This window comes from Melanotaenia boesemani, chromosome 13, assembly GCF_017639745.1.
Source record: "Melanotaenia boesemani isolate fMelBoe1 chromosome 13, fMelBoe1.pri, whole genome shotgun sequence".
NCBI lineage: Eukaryota > Metazoa > Chordata > Actinopteri > Atheriniformes > Melanotaeniidae > Melanotaenia > Melanotaenia boesemani.
Window position 1 is genome coordinate 4,910,825 of NC_055694.1, and position 15,780 is coordinate 4,926,604.

At 39.3% G+C, this 15,780-nt stretch overlaps 1 protein-coding gene across 2 annotated transcripts; it reads left to right on the forward strand.

Annotated features, from left to right (window-relative positions):
- The first annotated feature begins 259 nt into the window (after positions 1-259).
- zbtb48 (zinc finger and BTB domain containing 48) lies at positions 260-11,596 on the forward strand. Of its 2 annotated transcripts, XM_042003609.1 has the most exons (12): positions 260-500; positions 3,737-3,867; positions 3,967-4,431; positions 4,524-4,846; positions 4,917-5,022; positions 6,622-6,714; positions 6,811-6,897; positions 7,811-7,965; positions 8,093-8,229; positions 8,786-8,950; positions 9,027-9,115; positions 10,830-11,596. In XM_042003609.1, the coding sequence occupies exons 2-12, from the start codon at positions 3,763-3,765 to the stop codon at positions 11,214-11,216; spliced, it is 2,112 nt and encodes a 703-aa protein (XP_041859543.1). In that variant the 5' UTR covers positions 260-500; positions 3,737-3,762; the 3' UTR covers positions 11,217-11,596. The 2 variants fall into 2 exon arrangements, with proteins under 2 accessions (XP_041859543.1, XP_041859542.1); XM_042003608.1 differs by having other exon boundaries at positions 3,737-4,431.
- Positions 11,597-15,780: the final 4,184 nt, after the last annotated feature.

Sequence of the window (15,780 nt, forward strand, 5' to 3'; positions counted from 1 at the left end):
GTGTGTCCCTCCAACTGATCCAACCTAACGTAAGCGCCGGATCTAAATGGTCGACTATAATCTTTCCAAGAGTGTTACTATTTACAATAATATGCTAACAAACTATTTAATATGTATAGCTCTCTGACGGAAGGCAAAGCCATTCAAATAAATGTAATGCAAATTATAATTTGATAATGTAATAACGGAATTGTTTTATTTCTTTGAATACTCATGTTAAATACTGGCCAACAAAATCTTTCCCAGAGTTTCACTTGAACATCGTCACATCCTCTTCCTTTTTGCAATGTAGGGGCCTACAAGAAGCGAAAAGAAGATAGTTGCAGCTACGCTGTGTTGTTTTTTGTTAAATAAATTTAGGTACGCCCAAATCGATCTAGTTATTCAGACAATAGATGTGGAAAATGTTGTGTCGCAAATGTGAGTTTCCATGCCGCTGTCGGGGCGTTCCTCGCTAAGGGAGCGTCTTTAAAGACATCTACTAGGAAATAAACGTTGAGGTACGTAGTTGGGGAAGGGGTTGCAATCATTTTAAGACAGCCAAATCAACTGAGCACATACCTCCAAAATAACTACATTGGAATGTTTTGACAATTATATTGTAATTATTATGTATACAAATGCAATTAAATAGAATCTAAAATTTAATTAATTTATTTATTTAACACATGGCTATGCACAACATCAAATTATAACAGAACAACAATAAGAATAAGTGAGTGAGAGTCAGTATGGATTCAGAACAAACAGATATACAGCCTTAGCACTTATGGAAATAGTGGAAGAGATTACAACTGCAATTGATAATAATTATACAATAGGGGTGTTTATTGACTTAAAAAAAGAATTTGATACTATAGATAATTTTCTTTTAATATCAAAACTACAAACATATGGGGTGAGAGGAGTAGTCTTAGACTGGTTAAGTAGTTATTTGGAAAAGAGACAACAGCATGTACAATTTGCTGGCAATAAATCAGTGTATGAGTATTGAATGTGGAGTTCCTCAAGGCTCAGTTTTGGGGCCTAAACTTTTCATTTTATACATTAATGACATAATTGAAGTGTCAAACTGTTAAATTTTGTTTTATTTGCTGACGACACAAATTTCTTTAGTTCAGGGAATGATTTAAAAGCCCCATCAGAAAGTATAGTGAAAGAAATGGTTGAACTTGAAAAGAGGTTTGATAAAAACAGGTTAGTTTTAAATGTAAACAAAACTAAGTTTATGGTTTTTTCAAAAAGAGAAAAAGACGAGGCTATTTTGAATATAGATGTTTGAATTTAGGTTTTTGGGAGTGATAATGGATGACAAACTTGACATGGAAATCTCATATAGCTTATATTAAAATGAAGATGTCAAAGAATATACGTCTTGAACAAAGCAAAGTATGTGTTGAATTATAATGTATTAAGGATTTTGTATTGTTCACTTATTTTGCCATATTTAAGTTATTGTGTGGAAGTGTGGGGTAATACATATGCAAGCAATATAAAGCCATTGTTTCTTTTACAAAAAAGAGCAATAAGAATTATTCTTAAAGTCGATCCAGGAGAGCAGACCAACGAACTGTTTATGAAGTCAAGACTTACGAAACTTAAAGATTTAGTTGAGTTACAAACATTATTAGTTATGCATAAGGCAAAAAGCAAAGTATTACTGGAAAGTTTGCAGAAGTTGTTTGTTTTTATTTCAGAAGACCAGGAGAGTAGAAGAAAATTTCATTTTAAACCCCAGTTTACAAGGACTACTTTAAAACAGATGTGTATTTTAATATGTGGCGTCAGGTTGTGGAATTCGTTACACATTGAATTAAATTTTTATTTTATTTAACCTTTATTTAACCAGGTAAAAAAATGTTTGAGAACACAAAGATGTGTGTAAATATCTTTCAGTTTTAAACTATTTATAAAAATAGAATATTTAGTTTGTATGATGTCAAATGATGGAAATTGTGTGGATTAAAATGTGTATATTAAGGATTTTTCAGTACTGATTTGATGATTGTCATGTAATTAGCTGACAGAACGTTTATATGAGTTTTTGTTTAAGACAGGGACGTATTATAAGTTTAACTTCTTCCTGCTTCTTTTCTATCATGGTGGTGCAACAAGAAGTGTTTTGTTGTTGTTGTCCTGTTATAATTTGATGTTGTGCATAGCCATGTGTGAAATAAATTAATAAATTAAATGAAATAAAATATATCAACACACACATGTTAAGAACCTTTCCAAAAATACCTAACTTCATTTTAATACAGTAAACTGTGAACAAATTAGCAATGTTTAAAGAAGTATTTATTAACTATTTTTATTCTGAACCTAAAAGAAGAAAAAATCATATAATTATCACATTTGATGAGTTAAAACAAAAATGATTATGTTCTCTTAAAATGACAACCTGCTGACAGTTGGCTGCTTATACAACTCCAGCTGTTACATAGCTGGGACGCTATGTAATATGTAAACAAAACAAAACACAGGATGCAGTGATTTACAAATCACATAACCCCATATTATATTCCCAGTAGACCATAAACAACATGTTAGATGTTGAAACTGAGACATTTTATCATTTCATGTAAAATATGAGCTCATTTTGAATCTGATGGCAGCAACACATCTCAGAAAGTTGGAACAGGAGATAAAAAAAAGGCTGGAAAAGTAATCGTCACAAATCAAAACAACTGGAGGAACTTTGGACATCTAATTAGATTAGTAGGTCAGTAACATGACAGGGTATAAAAGAAGCATTTAAAAGTGGTGGATTATCTCAGAGGTAAAGATGGGAAGAGCCTTTTTGGAATTGGACTTTTAAGTGCAATAATTTTGTATCCCTATAGATGTATGTATAGCCTTTATAGTGTGTGTTCTTTACCCTAGTCATGTGTACTATACCTTAGAAATGGATGCTATTGAAAAGACAAGGTGTTACGAAAAGTACAGAGAAACACACTCATCAAGATTTCCTAAAACTAAAGTTGCATCTTCCAGTTAACCAAAATGTCCCATCAGTCCAGTGCATGCAATATTCATGATGCTCTTGTTTCAGACAAAGAGAAGCTGTAAGGCCTCAGAGCTGGAAGATGTTGGAACCTGTGTATTAGTGACAAAAGGAAAACCACAGTAGACAAGCTCTGTATCGGATATCTCATCTCTATAGAGATACAAGCTTCAGCCATTTCTCTTTCAAAAATACCAAGCTTAGTTCCGGCTTAAGCATCTCAATCATCAGTATTTGCTGCTTTTCTTTGAAATGTGTGATAGTTAAAGTAAAACAAAGGAAAACAAAGTAATTTAAATAAGTTGCTTCTGCTCTGAAGAAAAAATATATTCTTTATTATTTTCAGCCCTGAACTTACAAAAGATTGATTTTAGGATTAAGAATACCCAGAAAAATCCCACTGAGATCACAGATCTCTTTTTCAGGGGAGGTCTGGCCAAGAAAGTTATTAGCACAACCCACAAACGAGACAATCACAGTTAAAACACTGTTACATTAAAAACAGATGAAATGAAATGAAAAAAACTCAACCAATATATAAAATTAAACTAAAATCAGTGTCGGGTCAATGATTGCATCGCCAGGTCTTTCAATATATATTTAAAATTATTAACAGACAATGTCTTGGAGTTAAAATGTATTTATTTCTGTTTTTGCAAACTGTTATATGTAAAAGTACCAGACTGATTCATTAGTAATTAAAACACAGATTGTATGATGTTTCTTTTGCAGCCGGAGCCCCCAGTGAAGCAGGAAGGATGCCTGCTGCAGAGAGCAGCCATGCACGCCGTGTTCTGTCATCTCTGAACCAGCAGAGGGCAGCAGGGAGGTTTTGTGATGCAGTGCTGAAAGTGGGAGACGGGGTGTTTTACCGTGCACATCACAGCATCCTCGCCTGTTTCAGTGAACTCTTCGAGAAGCCCAACACGAGCACTGCTAATTGCATGGAGTTCTGCCTGCAGGGTTGCCCCGGCGACGGCCTGGAGCTGCTCTTAAACTTCGTCTACACCGGAGAGCTGAAGCTGGACCTGGACAACCTGGACAAGGTGCAGCAAGCAGCAGCCAGCCTGTGTATACCTGAAGCTCTCACAATCTGTCAGCAGTTCAAGGAGACCTCTGTGGATGCTGGGTCTTTGAAGCAGAAAAGAGGGAGACGGAGAAAGTGTGCAAAGGCTGTTAAAGAGGAGAACTTGATTGCAGCAACAGATGAGTCAAGAGTTGATTCTGCTGCAGTCAGTTTTACCAGAGCGGAGACCGCAACTCCTGCCACCACAACACGCTCTGGTCGAGTGGTAAAGGGCCCCAAGCGACTGGTGACCGTTGGTGTAATCCCCACTTCGGACATCAAGAGGGCCTCACTCACTTCTGTGGAGAAAGAGAGAGGGGAAGTTTCAGCAGAAAATCTAAACCTAGCTGCTGAAGCTGAGGTAGAGTTTACAAACATACACCAAAAAGCAAAGAGTGCACATAAGTAGATGAATATAGCGATTTTAGCGCATTTGTCTGATGCTGTTTGCAGGTAACTGAGCTGCAGACTGACGTACATGGCAGCAGTGTTAGCCAGACAGCTGGAGAAGCAGCAGCAGAGGAGGGGGAGGAAGAAGATGACGTGGGGGATTTTGAGCCTGTCACTGACGACACAGATGAAGAGTATGTGCCCCCCGTTGAGTCCACTTCCTCAGCCTGGCTCACATCAGCATCAGAGAAGCGCAAGGCCCAAGTTAAAACAAACAAAAACAAGAGCATCGATGCTGTGGAAGAAGACTTCAGGAAGGATTCGGTGCAGTGTCCCATCTGCCACAAATCCTTCAAGAGCAAATACTATCTCAAAGTCCACAACAGGTACAGGGTTTTGCCTGTTTCTTTAGTTGTTTTTGGGTAGAGTATACCCACTAATGTGTGTTTTGTGCAGGCGGCATACAGGGGAGAGGCCTTTTGGTTGCCTTAAATGTGGGAAGAGATACTTCAGAAAGGAGAATCTGTACACACACCAGAGCAGAGACTGTGCCAGAGTCCTGGTGAGTGAAGACAAGAAACATCAAAAACCCCAGTGTTTGTGCTGCTGTAGCATTGAGACTGCTATAGTTAAGGTCTTAGATCTATCTTTCCCAAAATGGGGGGTCCTGATCCCCACAGGGGTCTCAAGATCATTTTAGGGGGCACCAGATCATTAAAAAAAATAAAATAGTGTACATTTATCGGATACATTTTGAAGTACACCAGTGTATTGTTTGCCTCATAGTGTAATTGCCTACATTTAAGTTTTAAGTTTAAGTTTTTTTAATTTTAAGTTTTTATAGGCAGTGATGCACAGTCAAACAGAGTACAGTTAGATGACTTAGGCAGTTATGCTATGAGGCAGACAGTATGTTATCTTGGGGTTCGAGACTGTTTTAGATGACATCTGCTTGAACACTGAAAGTGGCAACATTGCAGTCCTGGAACTGCTGGATCTCAATTCAACTATAACATCTTACTAGACCGGCTGAAAAACTGGGTAGGACTTTCTGGTACAGTACTTAACTAGTCCTATGTAAAAAAAAAAAAAAAAACAGGTTATAGACGTTGTGTCTATAGGAAACTGTAAACTGGAGTAAAATAAAATAACCAAAGTTATTTTGGAGTTCCCCAAGGCTCCATCTTGGGGCCCCTGCCGCTCACTGCTGTTTGCTACATGCTCCCATTAGCCCAAAAACAACTAAATATGTTAGCATAATTATGCTGATGACACACAAATCTACATAACCGTCTCACCAGGAAACTATAGTTTGATCCAAGCACTGATCAAATTAAAGATTTGATGTGTCAGAACTTCCTTCAGATAAATGGAAACAAATTTGAAATAATAAATTTAGGAGCAGAGGAAGAAAGATTATAAGTCAGTACTCAGTTTCAAACAATGATGTTAAAAATCAACAATGAAGCCAGAAGTCTGGGAATAGTCCTGGACCAAGACCTGAATTTTAGGATCACATTAAGACAGTTGTGAAGTCGGCCTGTTGACTTAAAGAACATCTGGAGGATTAAAGGACTCATGTCTCAGCAGGATTTCTGGATTTATCTTTAGTAGACTGGGCTACTGTAATGCTGTCCTTACAGGTCTCCCTAAAAAGTCCATCAGACAGCTGCAGTTAGTCCAGAACGCCGCTACTCCAGTCCTCACTAAGACCAGGAAAGTAGATCCTAGAACTCCAGTCCTCAGATCCTGTCTGCCAAAGAATTAACTTTAAAATCCTTCTTTTAGATTTAGAAGGCACTGAATGGTTTAGGACCAAAATACATTCAGGATCTTCTGGTTCGTTATGGACCAACCAGATCCCTCAGGTCATCAGGGTCAGGTCTACTTTCTGTTCCCAGAGTCAGAACTAAACATGGAGAGACAACGTTCAACTTTATGCTCCTCACATGTGGAACAAACTCCCAGAAAACTGCACTGTAACTTATTTCTTGCATTTTATTGTATTTTATTTGAACATTTTCTGTCTTTATTTAATTTTTAAAAACTCTTTTAAGTTAGTTTTAACACTTCTTAACCCTGCTGTAATACTTTTTATGTTGTATGTAAAGCACTTTGAATTGTCTTGTACATTAAATGCCTTTCCTTGCTGTAATTCCAGACGTACACCTGCTCGACATGCTCCTCATCCTTTAACACAAAAGAAGATTTGCGGTTGCATGTTGTCGCTCACACAGGAGAAATGCCCCACAAGGTACCGCTTACTCCTCAAAACACAGATGAAAGCAAACAATATCAATGCTAGACTTTTAAATATATCTTCCAGGATCTCTCTCTCTCTCTTTTTAAGTGTTCAACGTGTAATGAGCAGTTTATGTACAAGAAGAACTTGACAATGCACCTGATGAAGCTCCATGGTCATCCCAAACCACATGCTGTGAGTACCTTCTTAAAATGTTTTAAACTTTTTAAGTGCCTTTGCAGATGCTTTTCATGTGCTATGTGAGATGCTAGCACAAGCTGTGAGGAGAGTTTAGCCAGGAAGCTAGCAGGGGTTAAATGACAACTCCTAAGTAAGTAAATAAGCTATTGACTGTCCTAAAAGTCACTAGAAGTCACTGAATGACATCATTGTCTAATTTGCATAAAGATCTGGTACATATATTTGTAATGGGTGCTGCAGCAGAGAGAAATAATGTTGGGAGAGTGGCAAAAAGTGAAGAAAGACAGGTGGAGGGCCTGAAACGGTGGTGCAAGGACAACCTCATCCTTAACGTCCATATGACCAAGGAAACGGTTGAGGATTTCCACAGGACTGAGACTGAGGGTGGAGTGGTTCTGACTGTTCTGTAGTCTACAACCATCTGCTTTGTTTCCTGCACGTTGATGCAGAGGTTGTTGTCATTTCTCTCCACATCTTTCACCTCCTTTCTGTACTTTGACTCGTCTTTATAGGAGATCAGTCCCACCTCAGCTGTGTCGTCAGCAAACAACAGAGAAGATAGCTAGCCACCATCTGCAAGGACTGAGTGTCAGGGTGCTAGCATATTAGCAGCTGGGACTCGACCCGGTCGAGTTTCCGGGACCCAGGTTTGACTCATCAGGACCAGCAACTGGGGGCTAGCTGCCAGGATGAGCTAGCCGCTGCTAATGAGCAGAGATGTGGACAAATTAGCATATTTTATGTATTCACTGAATAAGGGGAAAAGGTCAGAATCAAACCCAAGTCAGTTTAGGTCCAAATGAGGTTGTTTTTTTTCTTTGTACACAGCTGAACATATAACATCTAATGACGTCTGTTGTATGTATTTGTAAAGGTGTCTTGTTTGTGACCGTTGTTCCATTTCTAGTGTCCACAGTGCCCCAAAACTTTCTTAACTCGGACTGAGCTGCGTGTGCATGAAGCGGCCAAACATCGGGGTGAAAAACCCTTTGTGTGTGAGGAGTGTGGCCATCGAGCATCAAGTCGAAACGGCCTGCAGATGCATATCAAAGCCATTCACAGGTAGAAGCAAGTGTTTTACTGTACAGTGTGTTAAAGAGCATCTTTTTGTCAGATCAGATGGATCTAAGAATCTTGGAAAAGGTGTCTTCTGAATGCCACAGAATCCTTTCCACTTGTTGATCTTCAGAAACGAGCGGCCGTTTGTGTGCAACTTATGTGGCCACGCGTTCTCCCAGAAGAACAACCTCAACATGCATCTGCGGGTACACAGCGGCGAGCGGCCTTACCAGTGTCACCTCTGTGGGAAAACCTTCCGGACACAAGGTAATGGCAGCTCCTGCTAGTCGGGAATGATCTTCAGTGGGAGTTAAAGAACAGCAGGTTTTTGTTGTCATTTTTTCTGCTTATCATAAAAGTCAACAGCCAGAATTAGAAAACCACACAAAGATAAGAACACACATGATAATTCAGTGGCCACTTTATTATGCTGAGTGTACAGAAATGGTATTATGCATACCTTGGTTGGAACCAGTGGGTTTTTGACTTCGTGTTTGCCCACCAGTCGGCCCATTTTCCTCTGACATCAACAAGACATTTTGGTCCAGACAGCTGCTGCTCACTGGATATTTTCTCCTTTTATGCCATTAAATAAAACACATTATATGTAAATCTGCCTCCCCAGAGCTCTCATATTTACAATATTTGTATCTTATAGATTTATTTTCTGCAACATAAAAATGAACAGAATAAAAAAAATGGAGAAAAAAGTTTTTTTTTTTTGTTCTTGAAAATGTATAGGCTTAACAAGTGGAGTTCAAATAAAGATTATAAATAATAATATATATTGTTTTCTGTGTGAATCTGTGTGTTTTGACACCAGCCAGTCTGGATAAGCACCACCGGACACACACCGGCGAGCGTCCCTTCAGCTGCGACGTCTGTGAGCAGCGCTTCACGGAGAAGGGGGCCCTCCTCCGCCACAAGGCCAGCAAGCACGAGGAGGGCCGCCCACACTGCTGCCACATATGTGGCAAAACCTTCAAAGGTGCAACAGCTGATATACATGTTTTTCTTTTGTAAAATGATCACTTTTTAAACACTTTTTTTACCACCTTAACCAGCAAGAGAGCAGCTGCGTGTCCACCTGCGTCGCCACAAAGGTGTGAGGAACTTTGAGTGCATCGACTGTGGCTACAAGTTCACCAGACAGGTCGGTTCAAACACAACATTTTCCTGCCTGATGCACCACAGCTGGAAGATTTACCTTTATTCCACCTTGTCCTGTTCAGAATCATGGAAAGCAAAATGTTGGTGTTTACGTTGAGTTGTGCCAAACATTTTTACTTTGATAAGGGAAGCTTTAGCAAAGGATCTCCTTGAAACTTTTATTTTATTTTATTTTACTTTTTCAGCCATCAGGAGCACCTACATGAAGATTAATTAAAAAAAGAAAATAAAGCCGAGGGCAGCATCCTCCCTGCTGCTTTGTGCTCCATCTCTTTGTTGACTAGGCAGCAGCCTTTGCTGGAAGCAGAATCAGAGAATTAGTCTGACTTCTTTGTTATTGTTCATGGACATTGGTTGAAGTCTCATGGTGTCTTTTTACGTCCTTCTTATGGACATAATAACATCGGATGATTGTTCTTCTTTTCAAACACATCAAAAAACATAATTAAAGAATCTAAACTCATGATCACTTGTACACATTGTTCCAAATTATTCTGCAAATGCTGTTAATTTCCTCTAAATAATCCGTGTGAATGACAGTGAATATGATTTTTTATTCATAAATTTAAAATATATATATCATTTATTAGGTTATATAATTATTTTGGATTTTATTTGATAAAACTACCAATGATGAAAACAGCTTTTTGTTCCAGATTATTTAGCAAAACAGCTTAAAAAAATTAAATAGGTTATAAAGAACTGAAAATGTACATCAGTTGTATTTTTTGCATTACATGAGAGATCATCCTTCTAAAAGCAAAAATCATATTTCCAGATCCATTTCCATGTTAACATGGAGTCCTTCTCTGATATCCCCCTAACAACTCTCTAGTCTATTGAACCTGGACGTCCATGGAAAGTTTGTCTGCCCTCCACCCTCAGAGATCATCCTTTATGGATGCTCCACAGGTTCTCAGTAGGATTGAGGTCTAGGGAAGGCAGGTGGTCCCACCATACGTTTTTCTAACTTTATACCCATAGCTGCAGATTCAATAGTATTTCTGCAATGTGGGATAGAGAGTTGTCTTTACTGCAGAAGAAACGCTTCCTCCTTTTATACCACGGCAGGAAATGCTCAGTTAAGAACTGAACAGATTTATCAGAGGGACCTACCATCTCACTCCCTATTGTTCCATCAATCAGGACCAACTAGTGTAGCACGACATTCATCAGTGAATAAAACTGTATGAAAATGTATATCTGAGCCACTGGAAACGTTTCTCTTTGTGAACACTGGTGAACGTAGGCCGGGACACATCTTATGCACAACTACAGCCTCTGGACTGTCCTGCATGGAGAAGTTCACCACAGCTTCATCAGTAGCTTTTTAACAGCTGTGCTGAATACAGTGCAGACTTTCCTTGATATGCTTTATCTGAACCACCTCCTTCAAATTTTGATATTGGAGATGGTTGAATAATTGTAATTTATTTCCACAGCCTTTTTATTTGATCTGTAAATGATTCTTGAAGTATAGACATTAATGTCATGATGCTTCCTAACTGAACTGACTTGGATGTATAGTTAAATGGAAATCAGATCCCTGCAGTATATAATAGTTAAAAAAAATAAAAAAAAGATCAAATAATTATTATCTGAGGCTTGTGTGGTGGGAAGGAATTATTCATGGTCCTACACAGCCTCATTTAACAATTAACAGACTATGATTAATGACTCTACACCTCGTCCTCCAGGCCCACCTGCGACGACATAGTCTGATCCACAAACGCACTGAGAACTACAACCCACGGCAGAGGAAGCTGAGGAACGTCATCGTGCAGGACGAGAACGAGGGCACTAAATCCGATTACACCCCAGAGACGGCTGCCGTCCAGGAGTCCACGAACCCGCAGCCGGACTCATCAGGCCTGGCCTCCAGCTGCATCGTGCGGGTGGTGATTGAGCCTGATGACGCGGCGATGAGGGAGGTGGGGAGTAACCAGAGCACGAGGCACAGCGAGACCACGGAGAGCTTCTCTGTCCCGGAAGTTTTGCAGCAGACTCAGCTGGTCATAAAGGCGTACGGACCCATGGTGGACATGGAGCAGATCGTTGAGGATTTATCTGAGAATAAGGCGTGAAGGCTGGCAGCCATCAGACCAGCCAAGCCTGAGTTCATCAAATGTGCTGCTGAGAAAATAAATGACTCATTTGATGTTTACAGCAGCTGTAAAATCGAACAGAACAGTCCTGGTCTGGCAGATAATCTTCACGTTTCATGGTCACAATGAGAGGTGGTACGTTACTGGACTGAATTAAATTGTTTCTAATGTTTTGCCTCATAAAAAAAAAGAAGTAGAATTATTGTCAGAGCTGCTGAAGATGATGCTTGTAAGCAATTCTACATAATGACTGTAGATTATTTTAAAACATGAACTTTGCAAGTGTTCTGGTTAATTCCATTAGGTTTTGTCTTTTGTGTCTCTGTGGGTCAGCTATACAAAATAAACCCTGAAAAACCCCTGTGCTCTGTGCAAAGAGAGATTTCCTTGCAGGGATATTTTCCTAGGAATAATTAGCTTGCATACTCATCCACATGCAGGTTTCTTTACATACATGAACCATATTGTAAAAAAAAAGATGAACTAACAATGATGTTGGACACCGGATTGTGAACTGCTGTTTGGAGACTTTCTGATCTGGTCAAATGTACTTTTGTGTATATATATATATAGCTGCTACGTTCAGACTGGGGCTGCACAGGGGTGTGATGGTTTGCACTGTCACCTCACTGCAAGAACGTCCCGGGTTTGAATCAGGCCTTTCTGAGTTTGCATGTTCTCCCCATGTATATGTGGGTTCTCTGGTTTCTTCCAACAGTCCAAAGACATGCATGTTAGGTTAATTGCCATCTCTAAATTGTTCCTAGGAGTGAATGTGAGCATGAGGTTGTTTGCCTCTGTGTTGGGCCTGTGATAGACTGACTGACTTGTAACTGCTAGGAAAGGCTCCAGCTCCTACACAACCCTAAAAGCGTGGATCCATCCTGCCTTGGCTCAACAGTTCAGCCTGTAATGGTGTGGAAGATATTTTCTTGACAGACTTTGGTCCCCTTAGTACCAACGTGGCCTGGTTTAACCAGCACAGTCTACCTGAGTATTGTTGCTGACCATGTCCATCCCTTTATGACCACAGTGGAGCATCTTCTGATGCTACTTCCAGCAGGATAATGCACCATGTCACAAAGCTCAGATCATCTCCACCTGCTTTCTAGAACATGACGATGAGTTCACTGGACTCCAACGGCCTCCACAGCCACCAGATCTCAGTCCAGTAGAGCAGCTTTGGGATGTGGTGGAACGAGAGATTCTCATCATGGATGCAGCCGACAAACCTGCAGCAGCTGTGTGATGCTGTCATGTCAATATGGATTAAAACCTCAGGAATGTTTCACCTTGTTGAATCTATGACTCCAAGAATTAAGGCAGACTTGAAGGAAAGAGGGGGTCCAACCTGGTACTAGTTCCTAATAAAGTGGCTGGTGAGTGTATTCCAGGGCAGTGATGTTATTGTTGTCAGTGGCCTGACTAGCTTGCTGTGTTGCTCTGTTCTGCAGATGGATGCGTAAGACGGTGGAGCTGATGTAGATGTAGACAAAGCTTCAGCCTTCTTAAGCGTTGTGTCTTTCTTTTTTCTTGGCCTGATTATTTCCTTAAATACTAAAATTACATTGAACATATACATTACACAGAAAAGTGTCTCAAACTTTCCTGACGTTTAATTTATGGTAACCAGAAAAACACAAGCAGACATCAGAAGAATAAACTGTGTTTATAAAACCAACTCAACATCACAAGCCTGTATGAAACTAAGAAAACAGTCCTGCTCTAACAATAACATACAAACATCCAAAATATTATTTAAGTTACAGCAAAATATTTCTTTACATAAAAGCAAAGTGAGATTTGTTTGCAACTTCCAGTTGTGACTGCTGCCTCATCTGAAAAAAACTTCACAAGCAACCACAGCACAAACATGTCCATAAATAAACAGAAAAAGGTTTAACATTAATAAATACTTCATGCACATTCAGCTGGTGGTTACAGAGTCTGATGGAGCCCAGATTACAGGCCAGGAGTGCAATGAGGAGATGTTATGATCACTGAAAATATTGCATTCAACCATCCTGAAACTTTCTGATGACAGTGTTCAGCACACTTATTACTCCGTACAGAGTTTCAGCCCCTCCAACAAGCATTACCAGTGTGTTTATTTTTGTAATTTAATGGTTTATGTTATTTTTTGGAATGTTTCTATCCAAGAATCTGAATGCTACATGGGGCGAGAAGGTTTCACAAGAGTTTCTCCAATGATTTAACTACAATATTGATGTACAAACATATGAGATGGTTTATTTTTATTGCTGTAATTCTTCCCCCTTACATAGGCTGGACCTGCTAGCTTCTAGCTGAGAGGTGGAGTAGCTTCAGAGGTCTAGTAAACTTAATTTCCTTCTTATCAGATACATTTTCAGACCTAAGGTTTTAAGACTTGACTGTTACAGCTAGTTTACCAGTAAACATACCTTAATATAATAGGGGTTCTTAAAAAAACAAAACAAAACAAAAAACACTATGTAATCCTCTGCTAACATCCATACTCATTATACTCAATATGAGACTGTCTCAGGTTAGCTAGTACCTTGGAGAGCTGGCTCACTGTTGCCCCTTGTGGTCACTGAAGGAAATATCATGCATTTTAAGGCAGAAAATATGGTTGCTTTTAATTAGGTATACATCTGTTTATCATGGCTGCCTCACATATTTTGCTTTTGTCTGAAGCATCGTTTGTACATTCGCAGGCTGCAAAATGTAAGTAACCACTAGGTGCAGTGTTGCTGCCAATTTGACCGGAAGTCACGGGGCTGACAAAAGTAAAAATACTAACCTCCTTCATGTTTATAGTTTTGTTTACACAACACTACAAATTTGGCAACTCTGTGGTCAGAATTCTTTAATGCGCCCCCTAGTGGAATCCTCTGGTAACAAGCACAGCACACAAGCAAGTATGTGAACAATTATGTTCAAGCTTAAACAGCAAGTATATTTTCAGACGGCCTATTTTTTGGTTTCCTTAACTGCGATGTATGAACATATATCTGACATGCAAGATAAGCTGAAAGTTACTCAAAACAGCTCATTTTTCACCATCTAAAATAACTCAAACACAACATTTTCACAGTGGGTCAAGCAAATACTGTGGATGTGTTTTGCTGCTTCTTCTTTATGAGACATTGTTTGTCACTCCAGTTTCACAAAAGATGAAGAACATTTGTAGCACCACAGTCTGAAGTCAAATCCAACATGGTCCCGGTTGGAACAGCCTGCAGTAGCATGGATTTAACCAGACTGTAATATTTCATAATGTAGTGCTACGTCATAGGCTCCTTTTGAGTAGTTTTTAGCTCAGCTCGCATGCTATGAAACCTTTTATTTCCCCAACTGAGAGCTCTCTGCTGGAAGTAGAGCTCCTGACTACTCACATTTCACATTTAAAAAAAGACTAAACAACTTAAATATCCCTTTAGGATTGCTAGATGTTGTACCTCTACTTGAGTTGCTGCCAATTTCCCCCAGTGGCCAGTTGTGGTACTACAACTAAAACAATTGACCAATGTCCAAAGTGCATTTCCCACTTGTAGACAGAGCTTAACAAGAGCTTAACATCTGTTTTCATCCATAAAAAATGTCCATATTTGTAAACCCTTAAAGAAAAGTGAATTTTATGCCGGCGCCCAAACTCAGGGTGGGGATGACAGTGTTGCGCAGGAAACACAACACTGAAGCAAAGCCTGAATTTACAAATTACTGTCTTTGATTTCAACCTCTAGTTCAACTAAACACATCAAAGCATCTGTGCAGTTTTCTGCTCGGTGCCTGCAGGAGGAAGCAATGAGCTCAGTATAAGCTGGAACCAGTATGAGAAGAAAACCAAACAAATGGCCCAGACGTGCATTACAGAGAGTAGAGCTGTAATCAGTCAATACTATAGATTTGTCTGATGTTATTCTTGATGAATGTTTTGGTCTATAAGATCTAGCTTTTTAAGGCCAGAAACTTCATATAATTTTGTGCATTTAAACACCAAATATTCAGTTTACAAATAAAGATATAAAATAGAGGAAAGCTGATAAAGATTAATTTATGTTTATGTTTAAAGGATTACCATCGAAAGTAGTTTTTGTGCAATTTATGTTGGTGTCACCAGTAGGATCCTTTGATTTCCATGATGCAGAAATCATAGACGGAGTTGCAGAATTTGAAAATAAGAACGTAATCAGTTGTAAAATGCAGAAATATGGAATTTGCTCATGAGGGTGAAATCTCCTGCAGCTTCCTGGCTGTGTGACATCATCTGCATTGAGTTTAAGTCCCCCCCCCCCTGAAAGTTAGTGGTGCCTCAGAGACACCAAAAGCTGTCCAACAAATGAAGAAAGATTACCTGAAATGGCTCTAGAAAAAAAGCTGCCTCATTTTGGGTGGAGCATTACAAACAAGGAGGAGTCAGAAAACAAGTGTTTAAGCTGCAGCTGGAGGCTGCTGAAGATCGGTGGGAAAAAATATCATGTCCATGACTAAACTACTTGAAATGGACAGCTACGTATTAGAAATAAAAATAATTATTAAAAAAAAGAATGGATGTTTG